Genomic DNA, 22,189 nt, shown 5'->3' on the forward strand with positions numbered 1-22,189 from the left:
CTGCAGTAAGTCTAATGCACCTGCACAGCGCCACCAGATGAGCCTTTGGGGGAACAAGGTGGAGCAGGAAGAGCACGAGCTATCAAGTTAGAAAGGCCTGGACTTAAAGCTCAGACTCGGGCTTCCCTGGTGGCGCAGTGGTTGAGAATCTGCCTGCCAATGTAGGGGACACGGGTTTGAGCCCTGGTCTGGGAAGATCCCACATGCCGCGGAGCAACTAGGCCCGTGAGCCACAACTACTGAGCCTGCGTGTCTGGAGCCTGTGCTCCGCAACAAGAGAGGCCACGATAGTGAGAGGCCCGCGCACCGCGATGAAGAGTGGCCCCCCCGCTCGCCACAACTAGAGAAAGCCCTCGCACAGAAATGAAGACCCAACACAGCCAAAAATAAATAAATTAATTAAAAAAAAAAAAAAAGCTCAGCCTCCATCTGAGCTGAATGTCCTTGGACAACACACTAAACATATTTGAACCTCAGTTCCATCATCTGTAAAGTGAGAAATAATGCTCATCTTGCATAAGTTTGGTAAGAAATTAGAGACAGTGTGAGGCAAGCACATCTTTATATAATTACCACAAACCGCATAATGTTTAGCAAAGAGTGGACACACGGTAAATGGTAAATAGTACTTTTATTGCACAGCCCTATTCTAAAACATTTAGTGGCTTCCCATTCTCTTCCTCCAACATGACTTTCCTGCTCTCATCTAGTCTTATCAAAATGCTATTTGTGTTCAACTTCACATTCAAGATCCAGTTCAAGCACTACCTCCCCCAAAACCCCCTTCCCAATTCCACCAAACTTCCCAAACACACCACTGTTACAAATTCTTACAACAAAGTAGCAGGTGCGTCCAGTACTTGGTCATGATGGAAAAATAATACTAATTAAAATAATAATAATAATTATTATTTTTATTATTAATTTAGCTCCAAGTTGAAAGATAGAAACATCAAATTCTCTTGGTGTAGATTTTCTGGTTCTGAGTAGACCCATTGTGTGACCTTTTTAAAAAATGTATTTAAGTAGATGAAAGCCCACTCTGCACCTCTCTGTGGTAGCCATAGCAACTGTGCATTTGGTTTTACAGAGACCACTCTCTTCTCCATTCCTTAATATTACCAGGGGCTTGAAAGTTGCTGGGAAGGAAGTAAGTACATATGCAAAAGAGTCAAGGAAACTCCTAAGAGAAAAACAATCAAGACCCCAAATCAGAACACCTCTGAGGGACGGAGGCTGTCCAAGCGCCATCAAATGTGAGGAAACCCTCCTAGCTGAGAGAGGCCCCAGTCGACAAGGCCTGGGAGCACTGGGGGGGGCTGGGTCTGCAAACAGCCTGTGACTACTCACAGGGGCTGTCAACTCAGTCATGCTGGCAATATGGGCAGGCTCCCAGGTGCATGCTTATTGTGTAAACTAAAGAGTTAAATAACTGAAAAGCTGAAAGCTGAAATAGTGGGAATCTAGGCCAAGTTGAACTTGAGCCCTTGTTCCAGTGGTGAGTGATTAGACAGGATGTGGAGAGACAATTGGCAAAAATGGCCCCTAACACCAGAGGCAATAGAGGCATGAGTGGATGGAGATGACCATTTGCCAGCCATGCTTTCAGCAGAAATACCAGGACCCTAAGTATGACAGCAGCTCCGGAACTGTGGTACTACTTTCTGGAGTGCTTCAAACCGGGTAGCAGCCATGGAATTCTCCAGCTTCATCAGGGCACATCTGAGTGGAGCATCCTACAGTGGGGCCTGTGGCTCCATCACTTGGCCTCATCAACCTGATCAAATCTCTGAGTTTCTTGCATTTATCACAGGATGGTGGATTTTTTACAATGTCCAGTGAGGGAACTACAAAGAAAGGGAACTGTTTTTCCTGTTAACTTGGGCACGTAACCATTCTCAAGCTGTGATTTTATGTGAAGTTGTAATTACATCCTTAACAAAAGGTGGATAAACTCCCATCCAAACACACTATTTTCTAAATATATTCCTTATTATAGGTCAGCATTTTTTTTTTATTATTTAAGGCTATGTTTTACTTTCCTTACTTAACTGATAATTCTTCAGGTGCAGACATCATGTAATATATAATATGTATATATATATTTTCATCATCCACATGATATAGTAACACAAATTGCATATAGTAGGTGTGCAAGAACTATTTGGAGAATGTATTAATGAGTAACAATATACAGGAATTTTTCATGAAGGATTGATTTCCTTCATTGAAATAACATTTCAACATTTGTTCTGTTTAACAACTTACTTTTCCTTTCTGGTTCAATTTGGTCACAGGGTATTCTGAAGATTAATGAATAAAATATTTATGAATTCTTTTAGAAAGGCAAATGAAAGATCAACATAATATTTCCTCTCTGCATAATAAAGCAAGAGAATTCCTAATATCCCTTAGGCAAATTCACCCTAAAACTCATCATTTCATTTTGTCTGAAATATTCTTTTGATTTATTAATGTTGATTTAAAGAGTATTGGCCAAGCATATCTTGGAAATTAGTGCATCAGAGTAGATCCTAGACTGTTTCTTAGGCTTTTATATCACAAAACTGTATAGGCTACACTTTTTTAAAAAAATTGTCTTTCTAATGTAAACACAATTACTTAGGTACCAGTGTGATGAGATGAACATCAACAATTTGGTAGTAAAACTAGTGATGATTCGTGTCATTCATTCACTTAATCTCATCCAGAGCATCAAAGTAAGCAGCTACCTACTCTTACATTTCTTTTAAAAGTAGTATTTACATAGCTGCATCCTAATTCAATTGTTACACTTGTACAAACAGGAAATCAAATGACTCTTTGAGAATGATGAACTTTTACCCTGAACAGAAATAGCACTTACATTAAAGTGCAGAAATGGTATTTATCTTGAAGTAAATAAATACGATTTTTGGAGGATTTACTATGTGCCAGACACTGTCTTTGAGCAGTATAAAAGTTATGTATTTCATCTTCATAGTGACTCTATGATGTAGGCATTACTATTTCCTTTAAATAGATGAGGTAATTGAGGCTCAAAGATGCTAAATAATTAGAAGTTTATAAAAGAAGTAATAAGCAGACCTTGGTTTCAATAGACAGATGATTCTGATTCCAAAATTCTTGTTCCAAGATGGAAATAGAATAGATTTTATAGTCTTCTGTAAGTGGCATAAAAAAAAAAAACTCAAGTAAAAATCCATCCTATAATTCTGTGCGCAACAAGCCATCTTCTTAACCTAAAGAAGAAGTGACCTAACATTGAGAAAAAATAAATGGCACATACAATTTCACAAACTTCTAACTAGATGGAGAGGGAAGGGTAAGCTGGGACAAAGTGAGAGAGTGGCATGGACATATATACACTACCAAATGTAAAATAGATAGCTGGTGGGAAGCAGCCACATAGCACAGGGAGATCAGCTCAGTGCTTTGTGACCACCTAGAGGGGTGGGATAGGGAGGGTGGGAGGGAGGGAGATGCAAGAGGGAAGAGATATGGGAACATATGTATATGTATAACTGATTCACTCTGTTATAAAGCAGAAACTAACACACCATTGTAAAGCAATTATATACTCCAATAAAGATGTTAAGAAAAAAAAGTCTGTTAAATAGGGATACATCATTCTAATAGAACATTTCAAATTATTGAGATTGGGCTCATTTTTAAAGAAGACTATTAGATTCTAGTACTAAGTAGATTCTGTGTGAATGCTTTTCAAGGTTTCTATATCAATTAACCATCCAACACACACACACACACACACACACACAAACACACATACACACTACATATCTATTACAGTATTACTGCATATAAGAGATGACAAAAGATGCTGAAATAATATGTTTGGATTAATTAAACTATAAGCCCTGTATCAAAATTTGTTTTACATTTATAAGGCACTGAGATTTTAAGAGGAGGCAATAATATAGCTTATAATTATAAAAAGCCAGGTAGGTTTACAATATTCTTATATGTTAATTCATTATCCCTTTCGATCCGTAGGACAACACACTAAAATTTATTATTTCTATTTGACAAGTGAGGCTCAAAGAGGTTAATTAAATAACCTGCTTAAAGAAACAGCATTAGAAAGGATTGGAAATGGGATTCAGATGCTGGCTTGTATTCCCTATTTATTGGTTTAATCTGGGAAGGAAATAAAAGGGTTTGGTAGACCAACTACTCACCACCTCACCCAAAATTGGTGTAAAACTCTATATATTAAAGTCGAAGAAGAAGCAATACATGTAACACTTTTTGCTGGTTTTGAATTAATCACGCTTAACTTTTACCTTTGGATGCTTAAGGATTCTTTTATATACTTCTGACTATAGTCCAGGGATCTTCCTTTATATATAATCTGCCTATTCTATGTATCTGCATCTATAAAATGAGGATTACAACTGCCCCCATGATGTTGTTACAAGGCAATAATAGCTCTAAGATATAGTAAGCATTAAATACATTTCACAATTAGGTTATTTTGTAATAGAGATTGTCAATACAAATGGTAACGTGCAATAGGAACTAGATTCAGAGTTTATATATAGAGTCATTGCTTGGATCAAACTTCCTAGGACTCCTATACATCCTAGGGTCCTTAATATACACACTTAATATATGTGTACGCTCCTATTTCTAAGAACAGGGTCAGGTAATACTTTGCATCAAATAAGTGAGAGAATTTCTGCATTGGTAAGATACAGAGGTAGGTAATTTAAAAACAAAAAGAGTGAACATCTACTGTGGTATATATTTACATGGAAAAAATCAGTTATAATTGTTGTTTATTATATATAATATAAATTTTATTATATATCAAGTTCTTGATTTACTTGCAATATTTTCCAGCTTTCTCAATTTTTAAATAAAATTCTTCTGAAATTTAGCATGACAAAAGAAAGTTGCAATTTGTTTGTTACAAATCACAGCAGTGAAGAGGGAAAATTTGTTAAAATTTGGCAGAAGTATTGAGTCCAAAATTAATAAAATCTACAGTTAAATGTGTTATGTGTTTAGAAATAAATATTTTTATAGTTATGTTTAATAATAAAAATCTGTCAAAATCTTATACATATTTAGTACCTGAGGTCATATATTATAAATGCTAATTATACTATTAGTATTGTAGCCAGTACCACTGTCTTTGTAGTAAATAGCCTACTACTCACAACAGCAGCTAAAGTAATAGGAATTTATATAGATCATAAATATATGTTTTATATTATTTCTTTTTATATAAAATATATAAACATAAGTACTTAAATGAAAATTTACATTACTATTTATTATTTTTTAAATTTATTTTATTTAAGGACTTAGTAAGGCCAAGATATCTTTTATCTGGTATTATATTTCAACATTTGTTGGAAATAAATTCCAAAATTATGGAAATAAAAAATAAAATGCCTAAGATAAGTTCCTAAACTTATGAATAAAAATGGAATAATACAGGAAAACATAGTTTTGATAGTAATTATGACTAGTCTACTTCCTCTCATTCTGCATCCTATTCCCAATTACAGAATGCAGCTTAGCTCTGAGTATTTTACTCTGAAAGCAAAATAGCCAGAAAACATGTTTTGTACATTTTGTAAATAGATCCACTCTTTCTTTCTATTTTAGAAATAGATCCAATGAAGAGAAAGTACTATTGTTTATAGCAAATGTTAACCTTCTTTCACCAGAACTTTTCTGTTGTTTATTAGGAATATATATCTGAGTAATAATATTTTTTTCTTGTTATTTATAGGCCTCAATGTCATCTCTTACTTTCTGTTTTTAAATAATTCCAACCAATAATAATTCCAGCAATTTCATGCTGACTTTATTCTGAATTCCTATATGGTAAATATTGCACACTTATAATAATCTATTAATTGATATGTAAAAATTTTATCCCAGCTTTATCTCCCACTGTTTTCCAATCCATTCCTCTAATCCAGGACATTGAACATTATGTCAAAGTTGCTGTTAGCGCCATTCTAACCTGAGTGCCAGCTCCAGTAAAAGAATCCATTGTTTATTTTCTTAATCACCTTGTATTCCCTTTGTATTGGGCACTGTATTTGCTTTCCCAAGTTTGATGACTCTTTACCTCTACTGCCTGCTTGACATTTTGCTTTTTCAAGGTTACATTCATCACTTACTCTTACCAATTCTATCTTGATGCTCAGTACAGATGTGGAGTCCTAAATCTCAGAACGTTGCTAATTCCTAGACTCTGCAATGTTGAACTTTGCTTTCTTGTCAGCGCATTGGCATCACCTTCTCTAGGTGTCCTTGTCATTGACTGTCACTTGAGGGGCCCTCCTTCTTAAATAACACAAATTTTCATCTACCTAGACTTCCTCATACCATCTTGGATTGGTTACACACATATGTAAGTATGTAGCTATTAAATATATAAGAAGCTGAGGAAAATTGTGAGCAGAAATGTATTAATTCTTTACAGGTTTGTATTACATGATCTGAGATCAATGCTCTAAAGATAAATTTTGATTTTCAGGGTAGAAGGGGTAAAAAAAGTCTTTTGATTCAACCTTACTTTTTTTTCCAAATGAAAAGTTTTAAAATTGACCTAAAAAAATAACACGATTATGAAGGAAATGTTTCAATGCAATTGCCGTCTTTCATGTAAGAAACAGTTACTTAAAATGGAAATTCCATCTTGTTATCAGCTTTAGATAAATGCTGATTGCTTAATCTGCCAATGACCAAAGGCATTTAGATGGAATGCTCCAAGTTAATGAAACGATGGAGGTTGTTAGGTCATCTCAATTATTTATATTCAGATTCAACTTGCAGCTTAGTACATCAAGGAAGATTAATAGGTATGTAAAGTGAAGAAATACAGTGCCATCCTGTTATTCATGCCACATACTCCATGTCCTTTTACTATTCATTAAATCAATCATATACAAATGTAATGAGTGTTGTGCTTATGACTTCATTATATACCCTGAAACATCATATGCAAATATTTCTGCCATATTTGATTATAATACAGACCCCAAAATATTTCTTCTGTGGTAAAGATAAGAATAAAAGTAGCAATTATGTGAATAAATTTTGTGAAATGTTATACATTTTCAGCAGAATACTAAGAAGTTATGTGAAGCCCCTGGTAAATACATATTTGTCCTTGCTGTCACGAAATAGCATGGAAAACAAGGAATTTTAACAAGAATTTGAAGGAAGACTTAGGAACTAGAACAATCAAAGAAACACCAAATTAAAATGAAATCAAAAATTAAATTTTGAATATGATTTTTGTACTGACAAAGATGTGAGGTGTGATCAGTAAGACATTCACTGTCTTCTTGATTTTGTCAATTCCTTAACTTCTGTGAGGAAACAGAGGTACTGACTTCATTACCAAACCCTGAGTGCCTGGTATAAAATTCAGAGTAACGTGTACAACATACTCATGAGTAAAATTGATCAAAGAAAGGATAATTCATTATTTTGTTACTTTTTATACTTTTGATGTTTTAGTGGCATATGAAATAAAACCACCTTCTTCAAAATGTCTTTATTGATTAAAAAATGGCAAGTTAGTTTGACCCATTGTCTGGCAAAGTCTTATTTTTATTCTCATTTCAACTGAATCAAATAAAATGGCTCCAGCTAATTAAGACAGGCAGACAGCAGCTAAGGCAAACTTGTAGTTCTAGCAGCAAATGACAGCCTTGCCTGGTCATACTTTATTTCTCTATGGTTCTATTTTCATTGACTTTTCTAAAGGTAAATCTTCGTACAGTAGCAGAGTGGTCACTTGTGCCCCTTTAGTACATGAGCTAACTCCCTGCTGGGAATGTATATACTAGATGTTATCTTTTAATTTAAGTTAATCAAATGAGGAAAGAAATTATAAAGTTTATGGGCCATGGTCTGTTATTATAAATAAATAATTGTTAGGAGGACCCTGGAACTTAAACACTTAAAGACTCACCTCCCTTATAAACATTATCCCTTCTTTCGTAAAAAAAGAATGGGAACTACTCCTCTAACTCACTAAACTTTCACTATTTAATCAAAAGCATTTCTAAGTTTTTGTCTTTTAAGGTATTTTTCTAACAAAGAATTGAGACTAGCCTAATTGTATTTTCTAAGTGATTAGATATCTTGATAATAAAATACAAGTAGGTAAATAAAAAAAGCTCCCCAGAATATATTTGGGAAAATGAGAAGGCCTAGTGATTAGAACACAGATGCAGCATGATTAAAATAAATTAACACACACATTTATTCAATCAGGCAGTCACTCCATCATGATGAGCCCCTACTTTGTTTGCATCAGGCACTGAACTAGGTCCAGGGCCTTCAAGAATGACAAAACCTGGTTCTTGCCTCAAAAGAGCTTACAATCTGTTGAGAAAGGGGTGTGAAGACAAACAAAAGTCCCAGAGTTAAATTTTAACATGGAGCTATATATAAAGTGCATAAATAAAAGGTGCACACGTGTAAAATGTCTGGAGGACTCAGCAAATTCATGGGAAAGGTACATAAGTCCTGAAAATCATAGCACGAGTAGGAATATGCCAGACATTCAAACAGGGGTAAGTGGTTCAGACAATGGGAACATCCTGCGCTGAAATGAGGAGGTGCATCAGCACTGCTGACTCAGCCAGGGTGAGATGGTGAGATGCGTGGCTTGAAAGAGCAGGAAGCAGGCAAATATGAGGCTGGAGAAGTAACAGGAGCCAGATCATGGAAGGCCTTGCAGGCTTGACAAATGAGCTAAAATTTCACCTAGCCAATGACAAGGTGTCATCAGTATGTTTTGGTAAGCTCATGGTAGGAAAAAGGTAAGTGTAGGAGAGATGTTAGGAGTGGGAATTCAGTGAGGAGACTGTTGCAACAGCCAGGGGAGAGACCATGGGATCCTTAACCAAGGCATAGCTCTGGGGGTGGAAAGAAGAATGTAGTTAAGCAAGATATTGATACAGTAGATTTGACAGTGTTTGATGATTGTTGGATGGATATGAAGAGAGGAGAAAGGAAATGGAGAGAGCAGTAAGTCTTGAAGAGTTTAAATTTCCAAAAATGGTAATCTCCCTAAAGTAATTCGGATGAAAGAGCCAACCAACAGTCATTATTGATTTGTGTTGCAAATTTACATTGTCAAGGAATATATGTGGTATTATATAACAACATAAGAAAAAATGGTATTGGTAAAATACCAAATGGATTACAGGTCCATTAGCATTAAGATCCATGACATAATGGGAGCACTGGGAAGGAGTTGCAGGATATAGCTGAACTTAAAATTTACCTTGAGGTGTTTCTACTTGATTTCATTCCCTTGAATTGAGATTGTTGCAAACTCAATAAGTCAATAATAAATGTAACCATTGTCAAACGCTGATGGATTCAAAAAAGTGAATTCCCACCCTATAGTTAACGGTGCCTGGGGAAAGTAGATGTCTGGTCAGAGGATGGGGAGAAATCCCTTCTGATCACGCGGTAAAGGACAGTGATAATGTTCACTGAAGGGGGCTTCCCCACTCCCAGGGGCATGGAAATATGTGAATAATTAATAAAGAATGCACAGTAGGGAAAGGGTTTTATAATAAGGGCTCATGTCTAAGAAGGCATTTAGAGCACTACCTGGATGGCAGTGTGTGGGCATGGGGCAAAGTGGGAGAAAGGTGATATGAGTTAAAAACAAAACCCTTATGTGTGAAGGAAGAGGGTCAGACTTCCTTTCTTCTTTCCTTCTTAGTGAGATCAGGTTTGGATGTATTGTGTGACTTGGTTCCCTGGTTGGGTTTATACCAAATGAAGATTTAAGAATTTTACTGAGCTACTAGCATTAATATCTTTAATATGATGTTCCCAGACCATATAAGAAGGAACTACAACTATGGCAGAAATGGTCTTGTATTCAGTAGTCATTTAGCAGATAAACACTTAGCCTAGGTGCTAACTCAACCAGGAAAATTCTTATGAATCCACTTCATTGTTTCTTTTTATAGCTTAAACATAAAGAAATAATGTGAAAATCTAAGCACTGTGATCTTACATAGTGACAAATGACTATGATACTGATAATAGGTCTTGCTCCAAGTACTAGGGACTTTGCTGATAATCCCACTTCTTAATGGGACCATACGGAGAAAAAAGAACAAGGGATATATAAACACTGAGATCTCATGAATTGACTAAAGGGAATGTTGCCAACTCTACAATGCCAGGCTATAATTCTTTGCTTTTCTAACTAGAATCCTCTTAACTTCCTTGCTCCATTCATGGCAGAAATAGCTTATTAATTTCTTTTTCTAAACATTTAATAACTGGGAAAATGCTTACAATATAATCTTAAGTGGAAAAGAAGAAGAATACTCATACAAGGCATAAATATACCAACATTTTTAAACAGATCTCATACTGGTTTTATTTTATAATAATCATGCACTATTTTATAATTAATAATTAATTTATATAATAAAATATATATAATCTTTTATATCATTATATAATGTTATCTAATGAAATATTTTAAAAGATATTATCAGTTTTCCTTTGGAAAATTGTAAAAAAGTCATCAATCTGCATCCATTTTAAAAGAAATCTTTATTTGAATGGCAAACTTTATGTCTACTTCTAAAATATTTTGTGTTCCATGCTCTATTTATAAATATAATAAATAGCTGGCACACATTTTTAGATAAGAACTATTCAAAAAGTGCTCATACAAGGAAATTTATCTTCATTTTAAAAATGAAGTCATTCATTTTAAAAATGTTCTCATGTAAGTCTTCTGGTGGTTTTTATATTTTGCAGTAACTCAAAGATATATCAATAAAGAGGCAATTATCCCTTATACTCTTTTTTTTTTCTTATTTAAGATCTATTTGAAAAGCATTTCATGACTATAACAAAGAGAAGAGTGTTGGCATTAAAAATTCTTCTGAAGATTTCAAAATCTATGGTCTATACACAATGCCCAGAATTTTCAATAAATAGGCTAATCATTTTCTCATCAGTGCATTTTTGTTCTATCACTTATCCACTCCCACTAAATCACTTGTCAGTTCAGAAGAAGGGCAGGATTGAGGACTGGACTCTTGGTTAGAAAGAAAAAACCTAAACCTGCATTCATCCTAACACCCTGTCTTTTTTTTTTTTTCTTTTTAGTGTGCATATACCTTCTATTGAGAAGAATATGTTTAGGAAAGCCAAGAAGAGAGTCCAAACACTTGGTTGACTTTGAGGTCCTCATCTTGTCTAGTGGCCTGTGTGCTCCATAACTGTAAATACTGGGACTGGGAGTAATTATGTGGCTAATGGGGGAAGGTAAAAATAACGACTAAGAGTTCAAATCTGGATAACAGAAAGACTCAGGTTCAATTTAAAATTCTGACATTTACTGTGTGACATTGGAATGTTAGTTAACCACTTGAGGTCTTATATTTCTATCTGTAAAATGGGAATAATAATGGTACCAACTCAGGGAGCTGTTCTGAGGATTAAATGGAATGATGCATGCAAAGCATTTAGCATTAGTGTAGACACATAGCTGGGTTTGTTTTGTTATTACTTTAGAAAATGAATTTTATTTATTTATAAAAATTATAAATTTTAATAAATTGCAGATTATTCTTTCCTAGTATACAGAAATATAACTGATTTTTGTCTTTTTTGATCCATTTTATGAAGGTTAATTCTTCCCAAGAGTCCCTACCTTCTTAGATATGAAATTAATATATCTTCCTTTGTATTTATCTCTTTCAATAGTCTACTTAACTTACTAGAAGTTTCAAGGGATGACATGTAGAGTCATACAGGAATCATACAGAAATACACAGAGTACCCAAGTAAGGCTGGATAATTTTTGTGATTCTGATATATAAAAGGGCACACTAATCCTTTGACGTATGAGTGGAAGTCTTAGAGTATGAAAATATTAAGATTGCCATGATACCTATTAATTTACTTTTCCTAAAACCATTCAGTAATGGTTCTGAATAACAAATAACAATATCTATCTTGAAATTAAGGAAGGGTAAAGAGAGTTAGAAAGCATATATGGAAAAAATATATACATGATTAAAATAACAACTTAAAAGGAAGTATATGTTTTAATTTTTAAAAATAACATTGTCTATTAGGTTCCAAAAGTTTGATTCACCATCTTCAAACTGGGAATGAAATATAATATTTGTAATTTATTCTTGGTTGTATTTTATTTTTAATCTGGATGTACTTCAGAAAAAAAAAACTTCATTTTTAAGTTATTTATGTATTTTCCTCCCAATAAAGTTTCTCAAATATATCTTAAGGTAAAACTAAAATACTAGAACTAGTCAACCATCTCTTTTTATGCACAGGAGTAAAATTCCCCTCATACTATTTCCTTAAAACAATAATGTGGATATAAGATATTTTCAAATTCTAGTAGGTTATTTTTCTCACTAAAAGAAAATAAATGTCTTTTTTTTTTTTTTTCCTTTCCATTAGAAGGTTGGTGCCTAGAGGGTAACTATGATTTCTTCACAGTCTCTATGAAGACACTCAATTTGTATTACTAAATCTTCTTTTAAGGGAAGAAAAACACAAAAATTTCCTTTATTTTGCTACAACATTAAAAACATACTTTGAAGCCCCATTGAAGCAATTAATGGAAACATTACAATCATAATAGAAAAAGCTTTTCCACACATCAGGATAGAGGATGTGTCTGCTTATAAAGTTTCCATTTAGAATGACACTTTTTAATGACCTAGGAAATGTAAATATTGCCAAAGTGCTGAGCTATTTACTAAATTATAGCAGTAACTTTGTCTATAGAAAATAGATTGAATGAGAATATATCAGACATTTATAATTTGTTAAATAGTACAGTATAAACTTACCTGGTCCTATAAGGTGGCCAGTAGCTACATTTGGCTACTGAGAACTTGAAATGTGACTAGTCTAAACGAATACGTGAAGTGTCAAATGCACACCAACTTTCAAAGACTTAACAGAAAAAATGAATGTAATATATTTCAGTCATAATTTTTATAGTGATTATTTAAATAATGGCATTTTTGATACAATGGGTTAAATAAAATAAATTAATAATATTGAAATTTACCTTTTGGTGTATGTTTTTTAACATAGCTATTAGAAAATGTTAAATTATGTATGTACATTGCATTAGATTTTCATTGGCAGAACTGGTATAAACAACTAAAGTTACATAAAATGTACCCTTCTTTTACAGTTTAAGCATTAGTCTAGTTTCTAGGTTTAAAACCAAGACTTGAAAATAACAAGTGTGATTATTGGTGAATTCTGAACCTTAAAGAGTAAACTCAAGGGAAATTTTAGTGTGATGTAAGTCATTTATATGACATCAGATATCAGAAGCCAACATGATGAAGAGTAATCATATACTGGTAGTTAAGATCCGAAGGATAACTTGCAGGTTAATGTCTTCTTTCCAATATTTAATTTATCCTATATATAGCACTAATTAATTTTAGAGAAATCCCCTACATTGTAGTATTCTGACAATAGTTGTAATGCTTTTTGAGATACTTGGATAAAAGTTAAATTTGCCACATAAAATTGATTTAGAAAATTGTTAATAGAATTATTGGCAATAGTACTTCTGATATCATGCCTTTAATATTAACAACTAAACCAAAGTTTGGATCCAGAGGACTCAATAATTTATGCAATATTACTTAGAAACACACAAACTGATCTTTAAGTGGGTATTCATACCGTCATAAATCCATCCAGCAAACCTGAATCAGGTTTCGGAGGTGCCTGCAACCGTTCCATAGACCATTTTTCAATGATGGAGGAGACTTGTGTATTTTCTGTGTTTAATATTCTGAACCCTGTCATGTTAACGCCACTGTATCGGTAGGGCTCTACATCAAGAGCGAAGAGGTCCTAAAAGACAAATTTCTTTGTGTTAGTATCAAGAGAGAATATTCATAGGCAAGTATAATTGAAATAATCAGGTATTCCTGCTTGCCTTAGGTTACTTAACACCACTGTGTCTCAAGTGATGTTTAAACATCACAAATCACCAAGATTCAAATACACTATCCTCATGTTTTGCCAATGCAAATATATATACACTCTACATAAACAAGTACATATATATATTATTCCAGTCCCACTAGTGGAACAACAGGCTTTTCTACAACCTACCTTTAAGGTTTGCATAAGCTTTCTTCTCTATGTTAGGGATAGCTTGCCCTAAAATTTTATGCATTACTCTTTTATATTTAACTGATTATAGGTGTTTTCCCATGTCTTGCTTCCTTGACTGGCTATTGTCATGTTTGTGTTATTTCGCTTTGTCTTTTTTCTTTTTATTTTAAGAAACAGACCATGAAATATAGCTTCTAACTAATGAAAATTATATAAAAGCTGAGGAAAAAAGTTAACAAAACTGGGCTTATTGGTTACAAGAACTCTTGTAGTTCTTTTGTCTTATACCCTATCTAGCAACTCCCCCATAAGGAACACTTCAGATTTTGGTTGCCCTTTCTATTCTATATACAGTGAGTGCTCTGGATTTGCCCAGGAGATAGGAGGCCAAAGCTGTCAGGGCAGTCGGATGTCACTATGAGAACATGCAGCCTGTGGGACTTTTGCCCCCATTGAGTTGGCATTAGCTATTCCTTAGATCTTACAGACAACATTGAGAACTATTGAGGGCCAAGGCAAGATCAATGCCATTGGTCCTGGGCACAGCTTGCTCATACAGCTGTACAGACTAGATTATAGAAGCAAAATTCAGTGAAGAGAAGCTGACATTGGCCTGAGCTCTATTCTGTGCTGTGAAAAATATAAGGAACTTTTAGGTTTTTAGTTTTCAACATTTGCAATCTAGGCAAGGAGATTATCTCTTTCTCTCTCTCTCTGGCTATATATATATTTACATACACACACACACACATATATATATATATATAAAATGTTGTGCAATATATGCTAAGGGGCAAAAGAGTGCAAGTGATAAGTGCAAAGAGTCAGAAGGAAGACAAATGATTTTCAATTTTTATGGTAAAGAACAACTTCACAGAGCAGATGGGATCTGAGCTGCCATTAAAGAATGGCCATGCTTTTGATAGGCAAAAGACAAAAGGAGACCAAAATGTCAGTAGAGACACAAAAATTAGAAAATATAAAGTCTACTCAGGAGACTGACCTAAATCAGTTTGGCTATAAGAGAATTCATGAGGGAGAACAGCGGCAAAAGAAAATAGGAAAGTTAGGTTAGAATCAAACTGAAAAGGACCTTCAGTTATAGGCTAGATGAGTCCTACATATACTAAACTAGTTTTTTTTTTTCCATTTTTTTCCTTATTAAGAGATGCTTTCGATTTCCCTAAAATCTTATGATTATGGTAGAACTGAGTTTCAACAGCACTGAAATATAATTTGCTGACGAGTGAAGGTTTCTACTCACTCTCCACCAGCCCATCACTAAGTTTCTCACAGGCTGCAAAAACGTTGCCTGGTGGGAAGTGATACAGATATACAGCAGAGTTAGCCTTAGTATTTACCAGTAAAATACAACCTACTGTGTGAAGCACCTTCATTGAAGAAGAGTTGTTTTTACAAGAAGCTATTGTGATCAATTTAGATTTAAAATTTAGTAATTTAGACCAATTACTAAATTTTAGTAATTTAATCTGGTAACTTCAAGACTCCTAAAAGCAAGGAGATCAATTGGAAAACTTTTGAGTTAACAAAGAGAGAGCATTGGTTAGACTGGTCATTGTAGGAAAGGAGAAGATGCATACTACAGACACTATGGAGAAAAAATCAGTACCATTTTGTTGGGGATACAGGAGTTAGAGACAGTGGAAGTTTTGAAGGAGGAGTCAGAAGATGAGTCACTTCAGAGGACAATACATTAAGGTTTAAATAACTTGAAATTATCTTAACGCCACAACGATTAGAAACGTTCTGCAACGCAGCGATATACAACAATTCAGGAATATTACAGATAGACATTTAGATCTCATTTGAACAAAGGTCATAATTGAAGCTCTAAGCACATACCAGTTCTGAAGAAAATAATTGAAGAGGAAAAAAGAAAATAAGATACATGCCCAAACTTGGAGATACTCTCATATTGGGGGGATGGGCAGGAAATAGTGACAGAGACAGATAGCTGTTTCACAGTGGAAGGAAAACTAGGATAATATATTGGTAAAGAAACAGAGCTAAGGGTAAGTAGGTTTGATAAAAAAAAAAAAAAGAATGTCAGATTTCCATGCATATTGAGAAAAAACTGTTGTGGGTATGTAAAGAGAAAAGATAAAGGTAACATTCAATTTGCTAATTGCAAATTAAATCATATTTACTTAAAAAAATCCAACTTAACATATGCAAAAACAGAATAGAAAATTTAATCTACTAAAGGAGCAGCTTCAATAAACCTGATTTCGGTTAAGTCAATGGAGCTAACAACATAAGAATTTGTGCTTTTCTAAAACATTGATTTCTCAGCAAACTAATTTTAAAATCCATTATGTTCTGAAAGTCCTCTAAGCAACATAAAAATAAGACATTATTTTGAATTAATATCTGAAATGATATTATTTCAAAATCATCAGGTTCCCACCAAGAATCATTAGTTCTCTATGATGATAATTCCTCTTGGGTTTTATCAAAATAAAATAAATCATAACTTTAAAAGTTCCAGTATTATATTACTCCTTCCCACTCAAAAACGCATTTTTCATCCTGAAATTCATTATAAGAAAATTTAGAGCATTATCTTTATGTTTTAATAAATTACTTACCAGTGTGGTAAAGATATAATGATAGTATTCTGTCATCATTCCCATAGCTAATGCCTAAGAAGTAAAAAATAAAAATATTAAAATATTAATATTGAAGGTACACATTAGATGAAATACATTATGTCAATAAGACAAGTGAGATGAAAATAGCAGGATGTAATGAAGAATCAGCCTATAAGATTCAGGTTACATTAAAATTGGGTCAAACTAAATCTTTTTTCCATAGTTAAAGAAGATTAGTGGTTACGAAGGAATTTCTGAACCAGTTCTCTTGATAGAAAAGCTATTATTTGAATGTTTGCAATTGTAAGGCTTATGCTTTACATCTTAAAAGAGGCATTAAATTTGAAACAAAACCTCAAATTAGCACATCTTAGTTCATTATATTTGTAACGTCTTCACTACAAATACTATAATAAGGAACACCATTTTATTTTGTTGAAAAGTATTACTCAACTAGAATAACAGTGCTCCAAAGTACAATACCAACAGGAATTATTTTTAGCATTTTAGAGATGTTTTCTTAGTATTAATGAAGCAAATGTAAATCATCACTGTACAGATAAAGGAAAGTTTATTTTTTATTAATGAACAATTGAAATTTACTATGTTTTATTTCACACTTCTACAGTCCTCATCAATTTTAGACTATCAGTCTTAAAACAAGGACTTTTGGATTAGAACTTCCAGTCATAAGAAGTGTCAATTTCCTCTCTGAAAATACAGAATCCTTTAGAAATAACTGTTTATCAGTGAACAGTAGCTGGTGATGATAATTGAAAAATGATGCATTTTTGAGCTGAATGAAGAGCTCTTAGTAGGAAACAAGTATTCTCAGGTGCATCTAATATTCTTCCACAAACTACTAACTACTCAAATTGGTTTACTAAGTAGCTGCCCCAGCTACATCCTTTGTATTCCATACCCATAGGTAGGTATTAACCAATTAGCTACAATAAGATTTGTATTTCCACAGCATTAGCTGTTCAGTAAGAAAAGATAGATGTTTGTGAAAAAGTTTGGGATATATAAAATGTATTTTTTTAAAAGGGAGAAACATTTATTAATGAAAGGTAGCATCAAAGAACTGAGCAGAGGAAAGGAACTTAGGAACTGTGATATTGTAATTTATAATAAGAAATATGTATTTGGTCTTCATCCCATTTCTGGCACAAAACTCCAGAAACTCTTAGAATTTCCCAAAGAATAAAAGCAATGGGAACATCTTTGTTATAATATTTGGTTTCTTTTCTTCACTTCCTGAAATTGCTTCAGAGCCATAAAGGTGAAATGGGTGTCTTGTTATTCTTAGCAAACCCCTTTCAACCACAACTGAGTTTATGTCAAATGAGGTGACTTTGGAAAATCCCCTAAGATGGGAGGGTGGGTGCTGGTTGCCAGGGGAAAGCAATCTCATGATTGGAAGGCTGAAACTTTCAGTTCTACCCCGCGACCTCCTGGGAAGGAAGAGGGGCTGGAGACTGAGTTCAATCGTCATGGCCAATGATTTAATCAATCATGCCTATGAACTGAAGCCACCAGAAAAACCCAAAAGGAGAGGATCTGGAGAGCTTCCCGGTTGGTGAACATGTGGAGATGCGAGGAGAGTGGCATACTCAGAGGGTCGTGGAAGCTCCTTGCCCTTTCCCTGTATCTTGCCCTATGCATCTCTTCCATCTGTCTGTTACTGAGTTACATCCTTTCATAATGAACCAGGAATCTAGTACGTAAAATGTTTCTCTGAGTTCTGTGAGCTGCTCTAGCAAATTAATCGAACCTAAGGAGGGGGTCATAGGAACCTCCAATCTATAGCCGGTGGGTCAGAAGCACAAGTGATAACCTGGACTTGTGGTTCATGTCCGAAGTGCGGGAGGTGGGGAAACAGTCTTGTAGGACTAAGCCCTTAACCCGCGGAATTGGATGCTACCTCTGGATAGATGCTGTCAGAACTGAATTGGGTTGTAGGACAATGAGCTGGCGTCCGAGCACTGCTTGTGGTGTGGGGAACACCCCCCCCACCACACAACTGAATTGGATGCACAACTTTTAGGAACCAAATAATATTTCCTGAATGGATAAAAATTATATGAGCCAATAACTCTCTGATAAATTTACATTTAAGCAAAATAAGAGAAAATTTCTCTTATTAAATAAAAATTTACAAGATTATCTTTGTAGAAGGTATTCATTGTTCCTGATGGATATGTGTTAAAGGTTTCCCAACTTCAGAACTACTCAGTGAGAGCTCAGCATTACCCCTGTCGGTATTTTTTACTTTACCAACTCAACAGGCATAGAAATATAGACAGGGATAAATGAAAGAAACAGCGATTCAGATGTATAACTATAAATAACACTTACATAATGTCTAAAAAGTGCTGGGTACTATTCTAAGCACACTGCACATCTTAATCAATTTAGGCCTCATTAAAAATCCTATGACGTAGGTCCTATTATTATACTTATTTTACAGGTGAAGAAACTAAGACATAATAAGAATGAATAAATTAGCCAATGAATTGAGACAGTGAGTGAAAATAAACTCCAGGTCTCTAACTCTTGGAGCTTGGATATAGAGCATAATCTATGCCTTTTATAAAGTGGCATATTTTATATTCCCAAAGATATAGATCCATTTAGGATCTATACATTCTAAAATTTGGGCTGTTTCCTCCTTGATAATTCGAAAACCTGGGAATCTCAGCCTAATCCTGGAAATTGTGTTTTGGAGGCGAGGGTGGGAGGTGGTTAAGGAAATGGTGTTCTGCCCCAGCTACAGGTTTCTTCTTCATCACGTTGAGAAGAAACCTTTAAGGGATAACTGAGGACTGTGTGAGCATTTCACTGACCTCCCTTCAGTCTTTGATTCTGAAAACAAGAGTCAGTATGGACTATGAACTTAGATCTAAGTAGAAAAGTTTAGTTATTTTTGATGGAGTACCTGTACTCTAACATGAACAAAAGTGAACAACAGGGATACTCTCTTGAAAGGTGAGTTAATAATTTCCAGTGGGAATTAAAAAAGAACTTGTTCTGGACCTTCTTTTAATTATAGCATTTATGTCTTGCTACTACTACTTTTGAATGAACTGTGTGCACACTTCAAACCACATTAAAAAGAACGAAATTATTATCTTCTTGTGTATAAATAAGAGTGGCCACAAAAGAAAATTGCTTGTGCCATGTCACCCCTCCTGGAAAGAAATAACACAGATTAATTTTTCCAAAATCAAAATATTGTTAGAATTTCCCAACATTTAACTGATGTAGTGTTAACAATGCCATATGACAAATTAACACATGCAGTTATCCAGGCATATAATTTGCAACCAGTTTATCCTTCAGGTTATATCTGGACGTTACATTGCTTAAGGTTAACAATTGGAGGAGTAGACTTTATACATATTTCTTAACATTTTATTTTATTTTACTTCTTGCTGCTGTAGCAGTTTCTTTGTATCTGCTTTTACATTTTTTCAGGCTAAAAAATTTGATTTCTCACTCTCTGATACGGACTTTAAAGTTCTTGGTTGTTATTTTTTTCTGTGATAGAATGTCTTTGTGAGACTTTATTACTCCACAACATCCTGGCCCTGCCAGGGATTTGACAAATCTGAGTAGAGGTGGAATCTTTTGCTATTAAGACATGTATGCCAATGAGTGCCCTTAATTTGCCTCAGAGGAAATCTAGCCAAGCCCAGGCTTCACTCACTTTTAAAGCTCTCAGGCAGGAAAACTTCAAATTCATGGTTGCTCACTATTTAGTAAGAGCTCAGTCAGTTTAAATAAAACAAACAAACATCTCTTTTTCTTGATACTCCTAATATCTGTTCTTGCATTAAGCCAGACAAGCTGAAAGCCCATTTGTGCCTTATCTGCAACTCTTGTACCATTTCTTTGGAGTGTCATCATTAGCCAACATTGAGGAATCTCAAAAAATTTCATAAATCATAAAATGGAGCCCTATTAAACGTACTGCTGCAGTTACAAAAAAGAAGCTATTTACTTTCTTTTTGAGTTGGTTTCTAGAGTAGCTAAGATCCAAATATGAGATAAATGCTCTCTGGGACAAGGCAAGTTTTAAAAAACTCCCACCATACGCGGTCTGCCAGTGTTACAGGATCAAAAAGCATGCATTCTGTGTAATAGTGTTACTCTGACTTCAGCTTAACTTTCATATTCTCATTTCCCCTCCGTTCTGATTTTTCACCTACTAATCTTGTTAAAATTATATAATTTTACTGTTGTATATATTTTAGATATTACTTTAATTCTGTTTTCATTTTGCGAATAGCAGGTTACACATCAGAAAACAAGTATGAAATAATGGATATATCAACTAGAAGACAGAATGGAAATTCTATTATTAAAGGTGATGGATACTCTCACCTTTCAAACAGCAAAATAAGTCAGAGTTAGTTACTCTAGAGACAAGACAACTGATCACCTACATACTTGTTGGAAGCCTAGAGAAAGCCTACCAAAAGCCTGTTATTTGTCACTGACAAATGGTACAGTCATACTCACTCCAGGCATAAAGGAAAGGTATCCTTTCCAAGTCTGTGTATTCTAAATGTGACCAAGAATTGTTTGGTATTAAACGAAAAACAAATCCCTACTCTAGATTCCAGTGCTTACTTTATCGCATCATTTTGTTCCCAAAAAAACCCAACCAAACAACAACAACCACCCTTATATTCTTTATTACTCAAATATAACACTAGAGCGATTTTCCAAATCCAATTAAATATTTTACTGTAGTGAAACCAACATCCATATTGGAAGACTGGATAAACATCTGCTTAATAAACTAACCATGTTATAACAGACATTTACTGTTGGTAGTTATATTTTATGACATATAATTTGACATCTGAATCTGCATAACACTCTAGTAGAGATATTTTATCCTACATTTGAGAGGTTTCAAGACAGGTGGCTAATCTGCAGTCAGCCAGTGTGTATAGAAGAGCTTAAAAAACAAAGTCCAAAGACTTGTGTTCAAATTCAGGCTCTACTACATAGTACAGCCTTGTATTAGCTATTTAACCCCTTACATCAATCCCCTCATATATATGATATGAGCTAATAATAATTGTTTTCCAGTGTGCTGTTAGGCCTGAATAGTGCTGAAGTAATAGTAAGAGGTTTTATTGTGATGAATTGTTTCATTTGATTGATTTAGAATTATCTTTTTAGGTAGGCAATGCTTTATTCTGGAATGAATACTTCTTAACATCACTAGGAGAAATATAAATTCCTCTGCTATTTCCTTGATCAATGATGGACATTGATCAAGCTACTTAATCTTTCTGAGACTCAGTTCTCTGTCTGTAAAGTGGAGCTAGTCCCTACTTCATTTGGTTATGGTGATGATTAAATAAGATCAAGTGTGTAAGGCATCTCAG

The 22,189-nt window shown here is 34.2% G+C and overlaps 1 protein-coding gene across 5 annotated transcripts in view; it reads right to left on the minus strand.

Moving 5' to 3' along the window:
• The window catches only part of GRIK2 (glutamate ionotropic receptor kainate type subunit 2), a 633,079-nt gene that overhangs the window by 311,500 nt on the left and 299,390 nt on the right, over positions 1 to 22,189 (minus strand). For all 5 annotated transcript variants that reach the window (XM_036871504.1, XM_036871501.1, XM_036871502.1 and 2 more), the window contains exons 6-7: positions 16,782 to 16,835; positions 13,732 to 13,905 (exon numbers count right to left, since the gene is read on the minus strand). In XM_036871504.1, coding sequence (XP_036727399.1) covers positions 13,732 to 13,905; positions 16,782 to 16,835 — 228 coding nt within the window. The remainder of the gene's footprint in view (positions 1 to 13,731; positions 13,906 to 16,781; positions 16,836 to 22,189) is intronic.

The sequence above is a fragment of the Balaenoptera musculus genome, chromosome 12 (assembly GCF_009873245.2).
Source record: "Balaenoptera musculus isolate JJ_BM4_2016_0621 chromosome 12, mBalMus1.pri.v3, whole genome shotgun sequence".
Taxonomy (NCBI): Eukaryota; Metazoa; Chordata; class Mammalia; order Artiodactyla; family Balaenopteridae; genus Balaenoptera; species Balaenoptera musculus.